The sequence below is a fragment of the Mucor velutinosus genome, assembly GCF_035048745.1.
Source record: "Mucor velutinosus strain NIH1002 chromosome Unknown tig00001575, whole genome shotgun sequence".
NCBI classification, from domain to species: domain Eukaryota; kingdom Fungi; phylum Mucoromycota; class Mucoromycetes; order Mucorales; family Mucoraceae; genus Mucor; species Mucor velutinosus.
In genome coordinates, this window is record NW_027041916.1 from 4,443 (window position 1) to 24,360 (window position 19,918).

Consider the following 19,918-nt stretch of genomic DNA (forward strand, 5'->3'; position numbering starts at 1 on the left):
CGTTCCCAGCTCTCCGGATTTAAACTCGTATATCTCGTCATCCAATAGGCCAGCTGCTAAGTTTCAAATACTGTTCTGTCTTTAAATTGCGCCAGCTTTTTATCGGCTTAATTTGTTTTCAAAATTTCTGACTTTTTTTTGTCGCCCCTAACCCAGACGGGGTATTACCTTAACCCTAAATTATCCCCGTTTTTTTTATTTTTTTTTTGTTAACCCTGTTTCTTACCTTATTCTATCTTATATAGGTTTGCATATGCGAGCTTTTAGTGTGTGATGTTCATAAAGGATACCTCAGGCTACCTGAGGATACCTGGTGCTACCTCCCCCTATATTTCAAACACCGATTACTTCGGTGTTTGAGAAATGTTGTTAGGGCATTCCAATGCGGGATATTCGGATGCATCATCAGTATAGCCTCCAAGGCCCTCTTTGCTGTGCGGTGGAGCTTCTTCCTGCGTAATTTGAGCTGTCCTGGTGTCAAATCGTGTACAGATGCCCCATTGCATAGTTTGTGCAAATGCTGGAGCATTGCGTTGTATCTCTCCACAGGAGAAGCTCTGGCCCTTCCGGTAGGGTTTGCTTCGGTTACCCGAGGACCTCTTCTGTTGCTGTTAGATAGTACCTGGCTTTTGTAAGTGGGATCCAGGATGCTTCTTGTTGCCAAATCGCTGCCTGCGTCTTCCAATGGCGACATGAATTGCTGTCGAAATCCATCATTCAAGACTGTTAAGCACAAAGAATAAAAGGATTATTATTTGTAGCTTATAAAAAATGTTCAATATTATAAAAACAAGAAAAGACTTATTTGAATAAGATCAGACACAAAAACTAATGATTTATTGATGAAGACAAGAGTTATTCTATTTATACTAAGTTCTGAATGCCAAAGTAGCAATTTATCTTGTACAACGCTTATCACATCTGGTGAACCTCAGTATTTAGATAGCTGAGATGCACTTCACTTATCATAGCTTGTCCATGTTGTTGCACAACACAGACATATCTACCCATCAAGAATACCTTAATCTTTATAGACAGTTGTAGCCCTTCTGGCACAACAAAGACGTTCAGTTGTACGCCTTGTTGGCTGATTTCGGATCTCATTGCCATCATTTCTTGCAAGAGTCTTGCGGTGAAGTCAATGCTGGCAGCGTTGTTGTTGTTGTTGTTCATGGTTCGCGCTGATAATAAAAATTTAGTAAGCAAAGAAAAGATATGTTCAGAGTTGTGTTGTACCGTATATCTCGTTGCGCACACACCACCACGTTGTTGAGCGTCATTCGGCTCACAGGCTTCATGCAAGTAATGCTGACCTCATTGTACGCCCATAGTATAAGCATATGTGCACAGTGAATACCACTCGATTTGACATGATGTTGAAAGTGAAATGACGTAGAGGTAGCCTGAGGCGACATATCACATCATAGGAAACACGTTCCTTACTTGATCTTGGACTTTGAGTTACCAAACGTTATATGCAAGGCTACGTATCACTTGCTTGTAAACGATGATAAACGCATTTGTTGGCGAGCGCATATAAAACTTGAATTAGTATATAAAGCTGCCACTTGAAATTTGTTTTTACTTGCCTATTTTTCTTGGTTTCTCCAAACATGTCATTCTCAATCCGTATATCACGAGAAACAGAGCCATCCTTCTGTACAAATTGCTATACCAGCTTTGACAGTGCCCGTGCTCTACGCAACCATCGCCGAAACTGTTGTGCTCCCATTTTGAATGAAGACCAAGATGTTGAAATGGAAGAGCAACCTCCAGTGGAAACAACGCTGATACAGCCACAATCTCCCCCCAGTGCGCTAGTCACAGCCAATTCAGATCATGCAAACCAACTGCATGATGATGATGCCATGAGTGATATTGAAGAAATGATTCCTGCTGCTGACGATGCTGATTACGACTACGCAGACTTTGAACAGACGCCGGGTGCTGCTGATCTGCTGCCTATTGTCGATAATAATGGTAAGGAATTGCAGCGCTAAAGTAGATGTATATACTCACAATAGCGGATTCCACACATGCGATAACAGGAGACAATCCAGAAGAACCAGGGCTTGAATTTGATTTGCTAAATGTCAAATACAAGACAGTTGGAGTAGTCGACCCAGATGCAGAAGATCAGGCTTGCTTCTACGATTGCAAATCCCTCGAAGACATCAACCAAAATACATATACAACCACAGAACTGGTTTCGATTGAGCCGTATGATATCGTCAATGATTTTGCCATACCACGGGATGCATACAGAAAGTTGATCAGGTTGATGAACACTGTTTTGAGAGATACAGAGAAAATTAGTCGAGGTAATTCGCATTGCAATGATATGTCATTTATACAATAACTTACCAGCTTCCGATCCTCCCCCCCATGAACTGATAGAAAGCAATCCGGAGATCATGCATGGCCCTCGTGTGCAAAGCATGCTTCAGCGCCAATCATCGCTGACATCCCATGAATATGATGTGTGTATCAATGGCTGCAAGCTGTACGCATTGGAAGTAGACGACGAAGAGACAATTTGTGATATTCGTTCCCATGAAAGATACGATGCACGGGGAGATCGTCGAGCCCTGTCAACAATGAAAGTCATGTCAATTGGAGACATCGTATCACGATTAGTTGCGAATCCAATAAAGAGAGAGGAGCTTCGGTACCGACATGCCTACGACAACAGAGACCTTGAAGAAAATCCATCCGATGCTATCATTGCTGACGTATTTGACGGCGCCACGTACAAGTCCATCAAGAATACGCATTTCACAAATGACCTGGATATCGCAGTTGCGATCATGAATGATGGCTTTGTAGTTGAAAAGAGAGGTGATCGGCTATTCACAATTATTCATTTAACAGTGTTCAATTACGATCCACACAAGCGTTACAAGGAGGAGTACACGCACGAGCTTTGTATCTTTCCAAGAAAAAAGAAGCCCAAATCATTTGACTCGTTCATTTCCATCATCTTGGCAGAGCTCCAGTGGCTTTCCACGTATGGAATGGTAGTCGAAACAAATGATGCTGGGCCAATTCGTTTGAAGGTTTATCCTCTAATTTGTGGTGGTGATACTCCAGGTAAATATCCTGATTGATAAAGCAACTAATCAGCATCCACAATGGCTAACATTAAATTGATTTACCTACCTGCTTTATTCTAGCCGTGTTTGACTGGAGCAAGTGTGCTCATCATGCATCTGAGTATGGCTGTCGTTGGTGTCTTTCGCGTGGTATGCACCCTGATAATCGCAGCCATGGGATGTACTTTCCAAATGCTGGAAGCATGCGTACGAATGAAGATTACGAGAGGGCTGAGTCCAACCTTGGATTCAACGGTGTCAGCCTTTTCAATCAGCTATCGTCATGCATTGCACCCCAATGCTTTGGATTCGAAGAAATGCATACATTAGCACGAGGTGTTGGTTCAGAACTCTTCGAAATGCTCACTGTCGGCCTGTCTCCGAACAACACAAAGTTCTTCTACACATATCCAGATGGTGAATTGGAGCGAGAAAATTATCCATTTTTCATTCCAAAGCAACGGCTGTTCGAGATTGGCAAAGCAATTGAGGACACAAGATCACATATACCAGTTGCATTTGATGGAAGCTTTTTGAATCTGGTGGAGAAGCTACGAGGCACCCGCAGTGTTGACTATCTTGATAATTTGCTGGTAAGATCAGATCCACTGTAATCTGCAAACGTACACATGTAAGTCGTGAATTAGGATCTGATTATTTTGATTTGAAATAGACCATCATACCTACTCTCTTTGTCCCAGAATTAGCCAGTCCACAGGCTAGGAAAGCAATCATGAAGCTGGTTAGAGGCGTCTGTCTTGCATTGCAATGGGAGTTCACTGAGGCTAGGTTGGCAGAGATTGATGAATGCATTGACTTCTTCATTGACTACTGCAAAGCTCAGAGGGATGCCATGTGCTTGTCACTTTCGGTCTTCCGTCACGTAATGCATCAGCTTACACATGTAGTGTGGATGATAAGAGAAATGGGGCCAATTGTAGCCTACTCCTCACGAAGTCAAGAACGGTTAGTCATCTATACATGCTATGTGTTATCACACACATCCAGTTACTTACATAACAACATCATCCATTTTACAGAAGCATTGAAAAGTTTGGTGATTTGATAACTGGCAAGTCAAGGACAGGCAAGCAATCTTCCAACTTGATTGAAATTGTTGCAATCAGAAACCAGCTGAAAAGGGTCTTCGACTCAAATGAGTTCCTCCAAGGCATTCGACCACAGCCATATGCATCCACCACATACCTCAATCATCCAGAATCTCTAACAAGCTCACAGTTGTGGGAACCTGATCAAGAAGAGACAGATTTGGATTATCATTTTGGCTTCGATGGTACTGATCGTACTGAACTCCATGGTGTTCCAATTGCAAGATTCAAGCGTGCTTTGTCGAAATACTATTGCAGGATATTCTCTCTTCAAAGGCTGAACAGTCCATTGTCAATGACCATCAAGGTTGCCCATCGTGCTCTAATCGGTTCTACTCTCATAGGATCAGAAATATACAGAGAGAAGATGCATGAGTTTCGTAGAAGCAACCATCTGGTCATGTTTAGGTCAACTCACCTTAATCGACTTAACCACCCTGTCTCCTGTTGGTTTGTTTCGCGAGTGATATTCTTTTTCCAACATGTCTATGATGGGTCCACCTACTTTTTGGCTTTCGTTGAAACCATGAAAAATCATGGTGTTGCTTCTCACGACAGGTCTGTCCCTTTTGTTCGTATGAATGAGCCTGTCGAACAATAAATTGCAAGAAGGGTGCCGAGAGTGATTGATCCCAAGTATGCTGTCATTTCTATTGACGATGTTGAGATGCAAGTGGGATTGGTGAAATCTTTGGATAACGACTTGCACTTTAGCGTCATTGCAAACTACCATGCGTTTGAACAAGATATGTCGATCGATGCTGGCGATATTCGCAACCTTTAACGAGGATTGAAATTGCAACATACAGATTTTTTTTTTTTTGCTTTCGCGTAAAACTACCCACTTGAGGCTACGAAATAAAAGATAATACATTTGTCAATACAATACATAGCTACATTCATTAATCATACTTGTATACCTCTTACAGCTTTGTTGTCCATGAAGGCATGCGCAAAATAATTATAATAAAAGAAAAGGATCCGCATCACTGACCATCAAAGCATTTGAGAAAAGCATAATTAACCCAGCAAGGTTAACGTCCAACGAAGAAAAAACGAGTTTGCTCGGATTCGAACTGACGACCTTCAGTTTGTTAGTCAGGAATATTACCACTTTGACATGGCGACTCAAAGTAACCAGAAACTCGGGTCACGTGATTTTTTCCCTGATTTGTTTCAAATTGAGCAAGTTTGGAGGCTTCTAACTTCGTAGATAATGATGCTACGAATTGTCGTTCGGTACGGAAAATAAACAAAAGAACCCAAAAAGTCTGACCGTACCATTTAAAAGCGCATATCTGATAACTATCTTCACAGTGTAAAGCCAAATGTTCTGATATGGGAACATCGAGGTGCTCATGAGAACATCAGTTGGGCCGTAGTGTAATGATGGGGTTCAATTGGTGACTGAAGTAAACGACTTAGATCTAAATGCAGATGAGTCTGATGCGATCGTTTTTAATCCCGTGATTGTTGAATCTGAGGATGGCGATGATGTTACCCAGGGATCACAAGAGCTTGGGGGTAGAGAAGGAACCGGAAGAGATTTACGATGTTGATACGAAGGAAATAAGGAAGGAGTTGAAGCATGCGTATGAAACTATCTTGTATCATACCATCCCAATAGATGAAAAAGAAAAGTCCATGTTGAAAACTATCCGTAGGAATCTGAACGATATCAGATTGGAGGAAGTATCAGAGAAAAATCAAACAGATTTACGTGATTATTTTGTTTAAATGTACTACTTTTCAATAAAAACTTTTATTTTTTAATATCTGATTGGCCCAAATTCAATCGCAGCAATTCCCACTATGAAATAAGGCTAAGATTTTTAGAATCTGTAACCTTATATAAAATTAGGCCATTAAGGCTAAATAACTGGTAAAAAAAAATTTTGAAAGATTTCAGCCTTATTCCCCGCATAGCCTTATGTAGGACGGCCTTATATAGAGCGACTACTCTACGGCAGTGACCAAATCATGTTATTAGGTAGAAAACTGTTAAAATTTTTCTTTATTTGAAATTAGGATAATGTGCAATAAAATGTATACCCTACGTCTCAGTTAATATTATTTTGTTTATACCTCTTATCTGGCAGCAATTTAGTAGTTGCCAGTGATTCCATTATTTTATATATTTTTGTGGGACATATAGTTGTTGATCTGATGGATCAAGAACGACATTTCAATATATTGTTTTTGAATCATGTCTAAAGAGTAGCTCTTTAGTGTTGAGCTTGTATCCTTTTTAGGTATATTTATGTTACAACACATTACAATACCCTTGACATTTACTTTAGTATCTGTCATCTGTTAATTTTATAGCATTTAACCCTTGCCATCTTTATGCTAATACTATTATTATGCATGCTTATCTGCGGATGGTAGCATGGTTTGATTGAGATGACGTTTAGTTTGGGCTTTGTTTATGATGGGAATCTAGTCTAATTCATTTCGCATTGAACTTATCAATTATATAATCCTTTGAATCCTTTGTATACATTAACATATTGATTCATTGTATTTTATCTACTTTCATCATTATATTTTTACATCTGTTTCTTTATTTCTGTATTCTTTATTAGTTGGGTCTTTATAAACCTGGTGCTCATTTCTATAGACGAATCTACTTTGGATATTTATCTATACATTTACTCTATTTCACTATTACCATTTACATTACAATAAACCACTTTGTAACAGTACTTCAGTTCCGAGAGTAAAATTTCCTAAATTCGCACTTTTTGCCTTTTGTTGTGCCAGAAGGGCTACAACTGTCTATAAAGATTAAGGTATTCTTGATGGGTAGATATGTCTGTGTTGTGCAACAACATGGACAAGCTATGATAAGTGAAGTGCATCTCAGCTATCTAAATACTGAGGTTCACCAGATGTGATAAGCGTTGTACAAGATAAATTGCTACTTTGGCATTCAGAACTTAGTATAAATAGAATAACTCTTGTCTTCATCAATAAATCTTTAGTTTTTGTGTCTGATCTTATTCAAATAAGTCTTTTCTTGTTTTTATAATATTGAACATTTTTTATAAGCTACAAATAATAATCCTTTTATTCTTTGTGCTTAACACCTTTATCTGGAGCGTCTAAAAATTCTTTTTTTTGATATTTTTGTACTCAATAAGGCAAATTTATTGCACATTCTTTCCTTGTATCGATTCGTCTTGTTGTGGGCTATCATATCGTCTATTTACAGCATTATTCTATTGGCAAAACTAATTCTTATCGCGTCAAAACAGGATTTTTGGGATGCTATTTTTGCATCAATGGTGATTAAAGTCAGGCTCTTTTTGAACTCCGACTAATCCGGCTTGGTAGAGTCCTTGTTTTTGAAGATGTATTGTGCCTCGAAATACTTATAAGAATGGGTTTTTTGGCATGGAAATCTCTTTTAAGATGTCAAAGTATTTTTGTACAAAAATTTTGAGCTAAAAATATGCATGATTGAGGTATTTGTAAGCATTCGAAAATAAGCAATTTTCTCCGCCTATTTGCTTCAATACCTGATAATTTTGCGTATTTGAATGCTAATGGCATTTGCACCGCTAGTGGGTGTATGAACTCTTCCTATTTATGCCTACATCATGAGCAGTGATCAGTCGATGGATCTATTTAACCTGTGAAAGCACAATGATGAAATTGCTAGTACAAATTAATTCACAAAAAAAAATAAGCAATCATGAAACCAAACACCTGGAGTAAATAAATTCATTATACAAGCGCATCATTTACCAAAATTGTATAGCGTTCTGGTTGTAGTGCCATCCTTGTATCACTCCTGCTGCAATAAAATATTCCATCCATGAATTTCTTTCCGTTATTTACAACCATCTGAAACCTGTCAGTTTATCACAAGTTGAACAATCAAACGTTGTCGTAGAAAGTTTGATAGATCAATAGTAATCATCCAAAAAAAACAGCAGCGAATGCTTCTTTCAGTGGCTTCAACCTCGTACAAGAATGTAGCTTTAAATATAATCTATTTTGTATATACGATATAAACATTGATAATTGCATCATCTGATATTACTATTGTCTAAATCATTTTGATTTTGTTGCATCTGTGTAAACTACTATTGGCATAGCCATGCTGCATGTATCAGCAAAAGTGTTTTTCGCAACATTTAGAATCGATCTTCCGTTGTTTTCTAAGCTTTGTGTATTTTCGTCGTGTCACTTAATGCTCGCGATTGATAATTTATGCTATATGCTAGAGAGTGGCCCATGTTAGCCTCCATTTTCTGGTCGCATTGAATTGTCAACCAACAGTTTTATACATTGTGTAAATGTCGCGGTAATGGAAATCCTATGTTCCTTCTTCAGGTTTACCATCGCTTCCATATGTATACGTGTTGTTGATAGCCGGCCATCTTCAGCTGCTACCATACGCATCAACTTTGCCAAAATAATGGATGTTTGTTTGTATAGAACATGTCGAAAATGACAAACAGAAATTGTATCAAAACGCTTCGACAAATTACAATGCTTAAGAACTTACCGGCCCCAAAAAGCTGTAGCAGCATCCTTTTGCTTTGATCAGCATAGTGACACATAGAGGGCAGAAGAAATACATTTAGATAGAAATGATTAATACAGTGTCTAAGTGTTTGCGGCATGCAAATCCGGAGTGATGTGTTTACTTTGTCATGAGATTCGACCTGCTTGATATAGTGAACGACACAAGTGCTGTTCATTATTATCACGTTTTATTGACTACAGAAATGGCACATGCGCCTTTTACAAATAATGTTTGCTGTAGAGATCTCACCACTCAAATATATATATATAATGGTGACACCTACCTACGGTTTCAATATAAGCGCAATATTAGAGCAACAGAACGAAGAATATGTCAATTTCATGGTGCAATGTCTATTTCGTAGATATTTCAACAATACTAATCCGAACTGAGCAGTCAAAGTTCATATACTGCAAATCCATCAAACATACGATCTCCACAACCAATTCTCTGACTCCCAACTGCGCATTGAATACTTGTTGTCTGCTTTCAGCACTATCATCTCCTATTTGGCAAAATATCGGGCAGCAGGGTCACTTTGCCTAACTGTAATTCATCCATGGTAACGAGTGTAAAAGACGTTGACCTGACTCCAGTATATACACTGCAGTACAGTCAGTAATCATGCTTTGGACATTAAATAAGGCCATTTTACGATTTGGCGAATATTCTCATAGAGGCAGTCAATGTATGATGCACTAATACATATGCACTGGAAACAATAGAGCTTGAGATAATTTCATCAATCCATACAATGGGCATATTTACTGACAGGTTCATTCTACGTTCATGGTCGTACTAGAAATGGAAGCTATATTCTTACTAATAGAGCAAACTCGTTCTCGGCTAGAGATGTACCTACGCAACAAATCAAGTTGATTAGCACAAGTGATACTAGAGACAATCCTTCAAATGCGCATGTCGTCGAAGCCATTATCAATCACAAAGGTAGTGCACCCAATTACAAGTACTTGGTAAAATGGAAAGGTTATAATGGTATATATATATTTATAGCTAGCATAGACAAGAGAATGATCGATTATGTGCAATGTGGTTGTGTTTGGATGAGGATGATGATAAATAGCAAGTAATGTTGAACAAAGAAAAGGCAATCAGTCAGAGGCGCTGTCGATAATGCTTGATTTGCTTTTATCAACATTGGATTCGTCAATATTGAATTCGCTCTCATTGTCGCTGTCATTATAGGGAGATGACGTTACACGCTCTTCTGTAATGCTGTTGTACCAATGACCTTGATAAAATGTCCAACCGTTTTCATCAAATTTGCAGCCTTTGTACGTCGAGTCATTTGCTTTACGTTCTTCGTACGACACGGAGAGCAACCTGTCTAGGATAGATGATGGGGGAGGAGCGACACCGAAAATGCAAGTAGGCATAATAGGAGCAGTGTTTCTTGGGGGTGTATAGTATGAGTCTCTGATCCAACAAATTCTGGGGTCTATTTCCTCATTGGTTCCAGCTCTACCCAAAGCAGTGCCCACAGAATGCTTTTGATTCAATGTCTCTTGGACGACATCAGCAATGGAATACATAGACTGACGAAATGTCAATAGCTTGGCCAAGATGTCCGGAAAAAGGTCCAATTCAGACAATGATGCTGGTAACACAAATTGGTATTGAGGAACAACCACGTACAAGCCGTTGGCATCAAGATGAATCGAACTGACAAAGCACGAGGAGCCTCCAATTTGAAACGTCCAACCAGAGCTGACAGTTGACTTTGATTGTGGGATGATTGTGACCAAATTATCCAAGATGTCCTTGGCCTCTCTGTTGAGTTTACCTTCATCATCTATGATCTTTTCGTCACCATCATTTCTGGCCAATTCCGCAGCGCACAAGTCAATGTCGATATTGCTATGCTTGACCAGGAACCGAATGTCTATTTTAAAACCGACTATGTTGGATGAGCCCGTATACAATTGAGATTTGTTCCATGCGGTGTAGTCAGAAGTGGTTTCTCCTCTAGTAAAACGCTATTGTTGATATTGGATCATTCCAAATTACTTGATGTTACTTACGTTTTGATTTTGATTTTCTCCTTGCTTGGGAAGAGAAGGTTGAAGAAACGAGACCAGATAAACGACAGATAATCATTTTCAGAGTAATCATTCTTTCCCAGTAGCATGTCAGCACGGGCATCAACCAATTCCAACCTACTCAAGAATGAATAAGTGTTCACAGTAGCAGTTTTGTGTCACTTGAACTTACATGTGTTCACAAATCTTCAGCAGATAGAAATATGGCTTCTTCATATGCTTTGGGTAAATTTGGTAAAGATACTTGAGTCCAGCTTCAGTATCTCTTGACTTTTTTATCAGCTAAAATAGCCTTAGTATGCATCCATAGCAAGAAAAAGACGCATAGTTACCGCACAAACAATTCTCCAAGTAGACAACACAATACCAGGCACTTCAATGAGGGAAACGCTGTACTTTTGGGTGTACATGGATTCAAGTTTACACCAAACTGAATGATCGAATAATGCTTTTTGTGATGTCTCTGTGATATCCGCTACGTCCAAGATGCTAGAGAGCCCATTCCTAACGATTGCATGGTTAATTTCAGCAAAATAAAGCTACACATTTGATACCAACGTCATTATTTTATATTTGCGCGAGTCTGTGGGCGTGCCTTTCTTGAAAAGCTTGATTGCTTCCCTCTTTATTATTGTACCAACGGAAGGTCCATCTCCAATTTTGATATTATCTGCTTCTTCCTAAAACATACAATATATTTGGTTTCTTGTACAGAATGCTTCCAGAATCCACTTACCATTTCGTCTAATTTAGCCTTGGAACGTGTTGATCTCTTTGGCAATTGGTCTTCATCACGATGGCTTTGCTCGAGCTTTCTCTTTGATCCAACGTCTAAGAATAGGCTAAGTTGCGAGTTGAGTGTTTTTCCCAAATTCAAAACACAAACCTGGATTTCGAGCCAAGCCAAAGACGTCCACTGCTGTCTTGTTGATTACTTTTCTTGTTGTATTCTCTGTTTCAGCCTATTTACAACGAGTGAGTGATAAAAGTCTTAGCAGCATATCATCATTCATCACATACCTGAATTGCTTCTCTCTTTAAATGCTCACTGTAAAGTTTTGCTGCCGTTGTTTTCCAGAACTCCTTGTTTATCTTGTCGTTGCCGATATTCTAAGCTAGGTCAGAGACTCGTATCGAATATCAATTTGTTCGCAATTACCTTCAGTTTCTTCTCCATTCTCTTCAAACTCTTTGTCTTATCCTTATCATCAGGAAACGTTTTTATCAGTAAAGATATATCATTAGACAGGCATTTATGGCAAGTTTGTTTGTTGGTGATGCGCGCCTTGCATGAAGAAAGGTCGTAAGCCGTGATATCGTAGGCGCTAGGAACAATTGACGTCCAGTAATCTGAGCAACTATCAGTTATAATATATGTATAAATCGCCACGTATTAAGCCCTACCAAAATTGCTCAGTTTATCTTGGAGACCTTCCATTTTGATAGTATTCGATCTTGTACTGCTGCTTGTATTGAGATCAGCCAATATTGATAAAATAGGTCGGTGTTTAGAAATACTGTTTGTCCGGACTTATACCACCTCCGGTCGATGACGGAAGCAAGGAAATAGTGCTCAAATTTCCACAAACTGTTCTTTTCTTTTCATTCTTTTATTGTCATTGCAATATTCACCTGCGCTACGGCGAGAAATTCCAATGTCTACCAGTATATTGATATGCTGCTTTCATGGAGTGGTAGTGTATAGAACATATTGCCTCTTCGTTTGAAGATGCACTTGTTACGCACGCTATTGCACATCAATTTAGTGGCTGCTAGGAAACACCAGGCAATATTCACCTGCGCTGCGGCGAGAAATTCCAATGTCTACCAGTATATTGATATGCTGCTTTCATGGAGTGGTAGTGTATAGAACATATTGCATCTTTGCTTGAAGGTGCGCTTGTTACGCACGTTATTGCACATTGAATCGAAGTGGCAGCCGCTTTACTAGATAAGTACCTGTAGATTTGGTTATTGATTTGAAACTTATTGTCCGTAATTTAGGTCAGGATGCAATTCAACTTTCAATTTCTCGTGCTTTTCCTTCTTTGCCATTTCGAACTGATTCGACATTGGATAAAAGATAACATAATGTTAGGATTACCTTTATGTTTGGGACCTTTTTATGGTATTTGTATTTGGCCAGCATGATCCCTTTTAGCTCGATTGACTTTCCATGCCAGACAATACCGCTTTATGTATTTCTTGTCTAAGATATTGATTCTTGGGCGTGGTAAACGGGCCAATATTGCCTTTTCGCTCTACTGTCTTTTTGTGTATTCTCACTTTGTCAGTATGCTTGGTTTTGCCACCAGTTAATGATCTTGTTTCCATGTAAACTGGGCAGCTCTTATTCAATTCTACCAATTGCAATTCACCGATGCCACACCCATCATAGGCAGTACTTGTTCAGATGTATCAATATTGCAACATGCAGTGGTTCATCAAAGTACGTTCACAATGCTGCAATTTGGCCACTTGAAGGGAGCCTTATTAAATACATGTACAAGCGTGCAATAGTTTATTTAAAGGGTGTCAAGGTGCAATAAAACATTACAACTTGGGGCTACCACTGCTAGTATTGTTCATTTCAATAACCAATTTGCCAAATTGATCACCATTGCTCATCATGGCAATGGCTTGATCGATGGATTTACTGTTCAATCCATTCCAGACATGTGACACAACTGGCTTAATCTTGTAATGATCGACAAACCTGACCATGTCTCTGAATTCCTTTCTAGAGCCCATGGTGGATCCTCTCACGTCAATATTCTTCAACACGTGTGCCATTGAGAAGCCTACTCCCTTTACGCTGGCTGTTTGACCGTAGTTGGCAATGATGCCACCTGTTCTCATCAGCTTGGGATAACTGTTATACAGAGGTCCACCAGCACCATCAATGACAGCAGACAGTTGGTTATTGCCCAACAGCTTTTTCAAATCAGCAATGCAATTTTCATCCTTGTAATTGACGCCACCTTTGGCGCCCAATTCAATAGCTTTCTTGATCTTTTCAGGGCTGGAAGATGTGACATAGACATGAGCACCTACTGCCACTGCAAACTGAAGAGCAGCCAATGCGACACCACCACCAATACCAGTAACCAAGACATGCTCATCCTTCTTGACCAGTGCCTTTGTGAATACAGCTCTATTCTGCTTGGTTAATACCGCCATCATCAATGCATTTTACATCCAAATCAATGTACCTGTATGCTGTCAAACCAGCCAATGGCAATGCAGCTGCTTCAGCAGTAGAAAGATGTTGAGGACATGCTATCAATTCCTCTTGATCCATCGCAACAGGCTCCTCTGTCAATGTACCAGCAAATGGCAGTAAGCCCAGAATACCAAACACATGCTCTGGTCCTCTCTCATCGGAAATCCATCCGCATCCAGGGTTCAAAAGAACGCGCTGACCAACGGGTAGTTCATTTGTGCCGTTTTTTGTGATGTATGCAACAGCATCTGATCCAATGACAGACCCCATTTTGATACCAGGATACATGCCTTTGAGAATCCAAACATCTCTGTATAGATAGCATTAGCTGCTGCAGGTGATTCATGCCACTAGAAGTCTCCATGCCAACCTGTGATTTAAAGCAGCCGCTTGAATCTTTACGAGGGCTTGATTTGAAGCTGGCTCAGCGAAAGCATGTTCTTTCAATTCAAATCCATACTTGAATTTTGTTTCAGTTGTAGCATTCTCGGATAAGATGACAGATACCATGATTGTTTTACTAGTATGTAAAGAGAAAGAAAAAGACGCTGTGAGCTCCTTTCTTTTTATATGCTACTTTTTGAATTAGTCAGCGTAATGACATACTTTTTTCGCACACTTCTGCGTTTCAATCCATCACGCTTAAACAAAACGATCCATAACATTTAGCCATTTTCTTTTATTGTCGTGAAATCTAATTTCTCTCTCTTAGGGGGAAGCTGAAGGAGGGGGTGGAGGTGGAGGAGGTAATTGTGCGTCTGATGGAGGAGGTGGAGGTGGTGGTTGTGCTGTTGATGAGCTAGAAGCTGGTGGGGGAGGTGGTGGGGGCAAAGCATCGCTCGCGGATGAAGGTGGAGGAGGCGAGGCGTCAGTTGATGTAGTTGCAGCAGCAGGAGGAGGATAGCCATAGTAGCTATAATAGGCATTGGCATCGTATTGTTGATAGGCTCCTGGCTGTTGGCTATAGTAGCTATTGTAGTAATTGTTATAGGCTTCGTAGTCATAGCCGGTTGCTGTTGCTGCTGCTGGATCAGATGGTGCTGCTGACTGATTGTAACTACTGTAATGGCTATTGTACTGTTTAAAAAAAAAGTTAATCGAGACAAAAAATGAGAGTTTTCAATAGTTAGTATCCCTTGTTTTTTTTTCGCTGTTTCTGCTTTTTGTCTCTCCCATTCATTGCAATGCCACAACGCTGATATGACTTGAAATACTTACTCCATTGTTATATCCGCCGCGACTCGAGTTGTATCCGCCACCTCGATTGTAGCCATAGTGACTTGGTGGTCCTCTCTCTGCTTCTGCCTTGACAGTGTCCAGCAAGTCTTGTGTCAATTTAACGCCTGCTTCCAATGAATCTTCTCTTGCAGATCTATAACAGCATGTCAATATCAATGCAATTCCTCCCCACTGTTCATTTGATACATACGAGACGTGAATATGCAATGGCTCTTCAGACTCCACGCCAGTACTGGACTCGTAGAAACCAGATCCCTTGCCCTTCAACTGCACTCTACAGCCAGTTTCTTGCTGAATATGCTTGACAAAAGCACCATTGGGGCCGACAATCTTTGCACGAAGATTGAAATGAGGTGTTCCAGTAACTTCAACAGGCAATCTCTTTTCGTAAAACTTTCTCTCGGGTCTCTTTATCTCTGGTCTGTCTTCTCTGGGCGGATAACCGCTACCAGGCACTGGTACCTGAGCTGTTTCAATCAACTCTTCAATCTTTGCTACAGCTTTGTCCAGTGATTTCTTGTCGGGAGCAGTGATGTGTAAATAAAGAGGAGGCTCTCTATCTGAAGCCAACTGAACATCTGGATAGTATTTTCCACGCGTAATCACATCTACAGTGGTATTTGTTAGTCTCACTCAATATAAAAGTGCCACAAAAAGCTACCTGCTCCTGTTTCTTGCTGGATTTGTTGTTGAGTAGCTCCTCTGGTCAGCATATATCGATTTTTGAGGTCGTTGATAGGAATGTCCTTGACAAATTCGCCTGCCTGCTCAGCACCTGCTTCTCCATCTTCATGAAGAGGAATGCCCTTTTGAGCCAGCATGGCATTGATTCTAGCTGCTGCTTCGCCTAGTGTATATATTATAAGTAAGAGAGAAGACGCCATCCACTTATTTGCTGTACTTACTCACTGCTTTGCTAGGATCAGCCTCCACCTTTGTGATTTTGGAGGAAGGACTCGCATCGCCATGATCGTCTTGATCCCACTTTCTCTTCCTATGTTTGTGTGAGCCGTCTGCTTGAATTCCATTTAACACATGCTACTTACTTGGCTGCTTCTGACATGATGAATCGTGAAAGAACAAGAGAGGGAAAAAAAAAGTTTTTTTTTTTTTTCTGTGTTATTTAAATACACAACAAAAGCATCGGAAATGAACCCCCTACCAACACCCGAGCATATACCATCAATCAGTAGTGCAAAATGTATCATGTTTATTAGGACACAGTCTATTATATTATATCTAGGGTGCACTACTTTTCGTCTTCATCCTCACTCTCCAAGCCAGCTTCTTCGTCTTCCATATCATCATTCTCTAATGAACGCTCAATCAAAGGCTTGATCAAACGATCAAAATAAGGATGAGGGCCCTGAGGATTGGATCGCTTCACTTGATCAAAGTAGTGCACATACACATTGCCATCAGCACGACCCAATGGGCTGTTGACCATGTAATCGCTCAAATTGAAAGAATCAACCAGTGGGATAGCTTGATCTCTGACAGCAGCACAAAGCTCATTTGTCTTGAGTCGAATGTACTCCATTTGCTTGGGCGAAAAGTACTCATACTGCAAGAATGCGCCTGCATTTTCTTCCACAGTGTAGAAGCCATACAGGAGACACACATCCATCAGAACAGACTTCAGGCTGCCTTCGACCTTGGAGACACCATCCACAAATCTGTTGAACAAGTAGCCGTAGGAGTGCAATTTGGCAGCGTACAATCTAGATTGAGAACACTGCTCATAAGCATCGTCTGTATCCAGACCACGATCAATGCAATCTTGGAACTCGAGTGCTGCATTACGGACAACATGAGCACACACGACTTGCCAGCCTTCAATGATGACTGCAGGATCTACTAGAGATTTGTTATTGGAAACACCGCAGCGTTTCCCAATAAGCTTATCCAGATTGTTCAAATAGCCTACACCAGGAGAGAGCTTCTTGCCAGAGAGAGCTTCACGGTAGCTGCTGATCAAGTATCGACCCAACTGCAGAGTCAAGATGGTATTGTCGCCTTCCCAAGTGCATTGAACAGCGAAGTCTTGGTACATGCCAGCTAAGCCAGTGTAGGCAGAGTAACCATGGCCACCACAGGCTTGACGGCAGGCTTCAATGGTGCTCAAACAGTTCCAGGTACAGAATGCCTTTAAACCAGCACTGGTAGAATGCGTCTCTTTCAACATCTCCAAGACTTCGGCAAGATCAGAATCGCCCGCCTTTGCATTCTCCAAACGGCCCATCATTTTATTGTACATGGTGGTCATTTCATTGCCAGTGAAGAGCATGGCAAAGGTTTGTGCCATCAGAGGCATCAGACGTCGTTGGTGAATAGGATAGTCAAGCAACTTGGTCTCAATATCTGACTTCGAGTTGGAGAACTGGCGTCGCACGGCAGCATAACGGATAGCAATAGTGAGTGCCTTTTTTGAGACGTTTCCGCTGTCAACCACCATGGCAACACGGCCTTGCAAGAGAGCGCCATATGTGAGTTGCTGCAACTTGGGCTCCTTGACATGACCAGAACGAGACACTTGAGCATGTTTCATCAGCATGTAGCCACGAGGAATGCGCACATTGGTAAACTGTATATAGCCATTATCAATACCATCGCGGCCCATCTTCTTGCCCAGATCGCCAATGTTAATACCAGGAAGAGTGTTGTAGGTCTTGGGGTCTCTGAGAGGGACAATAAAGCACTTTGTACCGTAGTTTTTACCCTTGACAATGAGCTGAGCAAAGACGGCAGAATGCGTAGCACTGTGAGCAGCACCACCAATCCACCATTTGGTAGCAGTGACAGTAGGTGTGTGGATAATAAACTGATCTGCAGCCTCATCAAAGGTAGCCGTGGTCTCCAGTCCAGGCACATTGGAACCATGACCAAGCTCTGTCATGGCAAAGCATCCGACCATCCCAGACAGTGATAAAGCGCCTTTCTGGAACCAGTATCCCAACTGGCCCGAAGTAGCATTGCTCTGCAAAGCACCCACAAACAGACCATCTATCACGGAAAATGAGTGCTCTATCGCCATGACTCTATATCATTTGCCAGACTTACAATGAACACCGAATCGAGTCCAGAATCCGGGATCAATCAGGCTGACAATCTCCATTCTCTTTTTAAAGATATCAATGCTTTCATTTGACAAGTGGTGTACCAAACTACGAAACTAGAGAGGCATGTTGAGCTGTCTTGTCTTGGTATGTACGTATAGTAATGAGTACCTTTTCCATGGTTCTTTCACGGAGCTGCTCCTTGGAAATATCATGAATGTCATCCATTTTGAACAGAGGATCTCTTTCAAATTCTTGCATAAAGCGCTCTTTAAGCTGATCATGTCGTTTAGCAATCATGGGCCATGTGGCGTATCCTCTTCTCAACTTACCAAAGTCGACTTTTCGCCACCATCCAATAGATAGGTCAACTCACGGATATTGAAGGCAGCCTTTGCACGCTCCTCGTTCATGCTGGCCACTGGGCTGTAATCAGCAAATGGTGTGAATCACTGTGTCATGTACAAGGAGATAGATGCAACTTACTCTACAGCCTGAGCACGCTTTTGTTGAGGAGACAAGTGCTGCTGAATGGCATTGGCTCGCTTGTTGGCAGTGGACATGATTTGTAATTTAAAAAATGGTAACAATAATGAAAAAAAAAAGATAAGAGCCACATAATGTGCTTTTTTTTTTGTTTGTTTATATAGACATCCATCTTTTCTAACTGTGTGTCACATTGGCTTGATAGATCGCTTTCACATGCTTATTGTATTCAAAGAGTCTTGCTTCTCATGTGAACAAATCTATGATGATATTACCCCGCATTTTCATATGCCACATGTAGTTGCACAAGGAAACATTTAAGATGAGAAATTGTAGTAACAGTGTGATAAACAAAGTCCCTGGGCTATTACAGGATACAACCAATACTGGAACTGAACCTTCCTTTTGATGTGATGATAATGGAACTGATTGTTGAGGTCCTATGAATGCTTTAAAAGTGAAAGAATCCGAGTTAAAACTTGCTGGGTTGCTCCATGTAATCAACATTTTAGATGCTAAGAGCTCGGTTTCGCAGTTTGGAGGTGCTTCATGGAGCAAGGCGATTCAGATTGTCTATGATCTTATCTCTATATAGCTAGATGATTGCCATGAGCAAATCAGAGCGTTTATCCTTCTTTTCAAATGCTTGGGTGAGTTGGGCTGCCGGCATATGCATTCTGTAAGTGAAAAGAGAGTTCTTCATATCACAAATACCGTACACCATAGGGTCAGAGACACCGATTTGGAGCTCTGATATCTTGAACATCCTTGAGTACGACTTTGAGTAGTGGGCGAATAAGTCGGTATAAGTATTTGTCTTTACTCAATGATGTTTTGTTCCCCCCCCCCCTCGACCCATGCGAGAACGTAATCCAGGCGCTCATCAATTTGTTGTACTAGTCTCCGGTCTTCATCACATACACCGATGTAGACGACTTGTGTATAGTCGCATTCATTGGCGTTTTTGTTTCATACTTGTGGATCGCTTGCCGTGTTCAGGCTTGAAAAACCTACCATCTGGGTAAACATGATACTTTGTTCGTTTCGTTGTTCGTAAAAAAAAAAATAGAATCACATAAAATTGAATTACGCTGTAGAACAATCCAACTTTTGAGT

At 40.6% G+C, this 19,918-nt stretch overlaps 7 protein-coding genes across 7 annotated transcripts; 1 reads left to right on the forward strand and 6 right to left on the reverse strand.

Annotated features, from left to right (window-relative positions):
* Positions 1–344: 344 nt before the first annotated feature.
* Positions 345–506, reverse strand: ATC70_013246 (uncharacterized protein; the record flags this gene model as incomplete). Its single annotated transcript, XM_064832411.1, has 1 exon — positions 345–506. The coding sequence occupies one exon, from the start codon at positions 504–506 to the stop codon at positions 345–347; it is 162 nt and encodes a 53-aa protein (XP_064678670.1).
* A 409-nt stretch (positions 507–915) lies between these two features.
* Positions 916–1,173, reverse strand: CFAP20 (Cilia- and flagella-associated protein 20; the record flags this gene model as incomplete). Its single annotated transcript, XM_064832412.1, has 1 exon — positions 916–1,173. One exon carries the CDS (start codon positions 1,171–1,173, stop codon positions 916–918), a length of 258 nt encoding a protein of 85 aa, XP_064678671.1.
* Positions 1,174–1,613: 440 nt separating this feature from the next.
* Positions 1,614–4,802, forward strand: ACU9_2 (Malate synthase, glyoxysomal; the record flags this gene model as incomplete). The annotated part of the gene is made up of 6 exons (XM_064832413.1): positions 1,614–1,980; positions 2,049–2,321; positions 2,398–3,090; positions 3,174–3,685; positions 3,766–4,058; positions 4,133–4,802. 6 exons carry the CDS (start codon positions 1,614–1,616, stop codon positions 4,800–4,802), a joined length of 2,808 nt encoding a protein of 935 aa, XP_064678672.1.
* A 5,048-nt stretch (positions 4,803–9,850) lies between these two features.
* On the reverse strand, positions 9,851–12,236 carry ATC70_013249 (uncharacterized protein; the record flags this gene model as incomplete). Its single annotated transcript, XM_064832414.1, has 10 exons — positions 9,851–10,724; positions 10,781–10,915; positions 10,971–11,080; positions 11,131–11,302; positions 11,357–11,478; positions 11,535–11,629; positions 11,685–11,760; positions 11,819–11,908; positions 11,958–12,148; positions 12,203–12,236. 10 exons carry the CDS (start codon positions 12,234–12,236, stop codon positions 9,851–9,853), a joined length of 1,899 nt encoding a protein of 632 aa, XP_064678673.1.
* Positions 12,237–13,351: 1,115 nt separating this feature from the next.
* On the reverse strand, positions 13,352–14,531 carry ATC70_013250 (uncharacterized protein; the record flags this gene model as incomplete). The annotated part of the gene is made up of 3 exons (XM_064832415.1): positions 13,352–13,952; positions 14,011–14,331; positions 14,392–14,531. The coding sequence occupies 3 exons, from the start codon at positions 14,529–14,531 to the stop codon at positions 13,352–13,354; spliced, it is 1,062 nt and encodes a 353-aa protein (XP_064678674.1).
* Positions 14,532–14,729: 198 nt separating this feature from the next.
* ATC70_013251 (uncharacterized protein) lies at positions 14,730–16,323 on the reverse strand (the record flags this gene model as incomplete). The annotated part of the gene is made up of 6 exons (XM_064832416.1): positions 14,730–15,098; positions 15,240–15,393; positions 15,451–15,868; positions 15,922–16,107; positions 16,166–16,254; positions 16,307–16,323. 6 exons carry the CDS (start codon positions 16,321–16,323, stop codon positions 14,730–14,732), a joined length of 1,233 nt encoding a protein of 410 aa, XP_064678675.1.
* Positions 16,324–16,509: 186 nt separating this feature from the next.
* Positions 16,510–18,879, reverse strand: ATC70_013252 (uncharacterized protein; the record flags this gene model as incomplete). Its single annotated transcript, XM_064832417.1, has 5 exons — positions 16,510–18,263; positions 18,321–18,432; positions 18,488–18,592; positions 18,649–18,742; positions 18,803–18,879. The coding sequence occupies 5 exons, from the start codon at positions 18,877–18,879 to the stop codon at positions 16,510–16,512; spliced, it is 2,142 nt and encodes a 713-aa protein (XP_064678676.1).
* Positions 18,880–19,918: the final 1,039 nt, after the last annotated feature.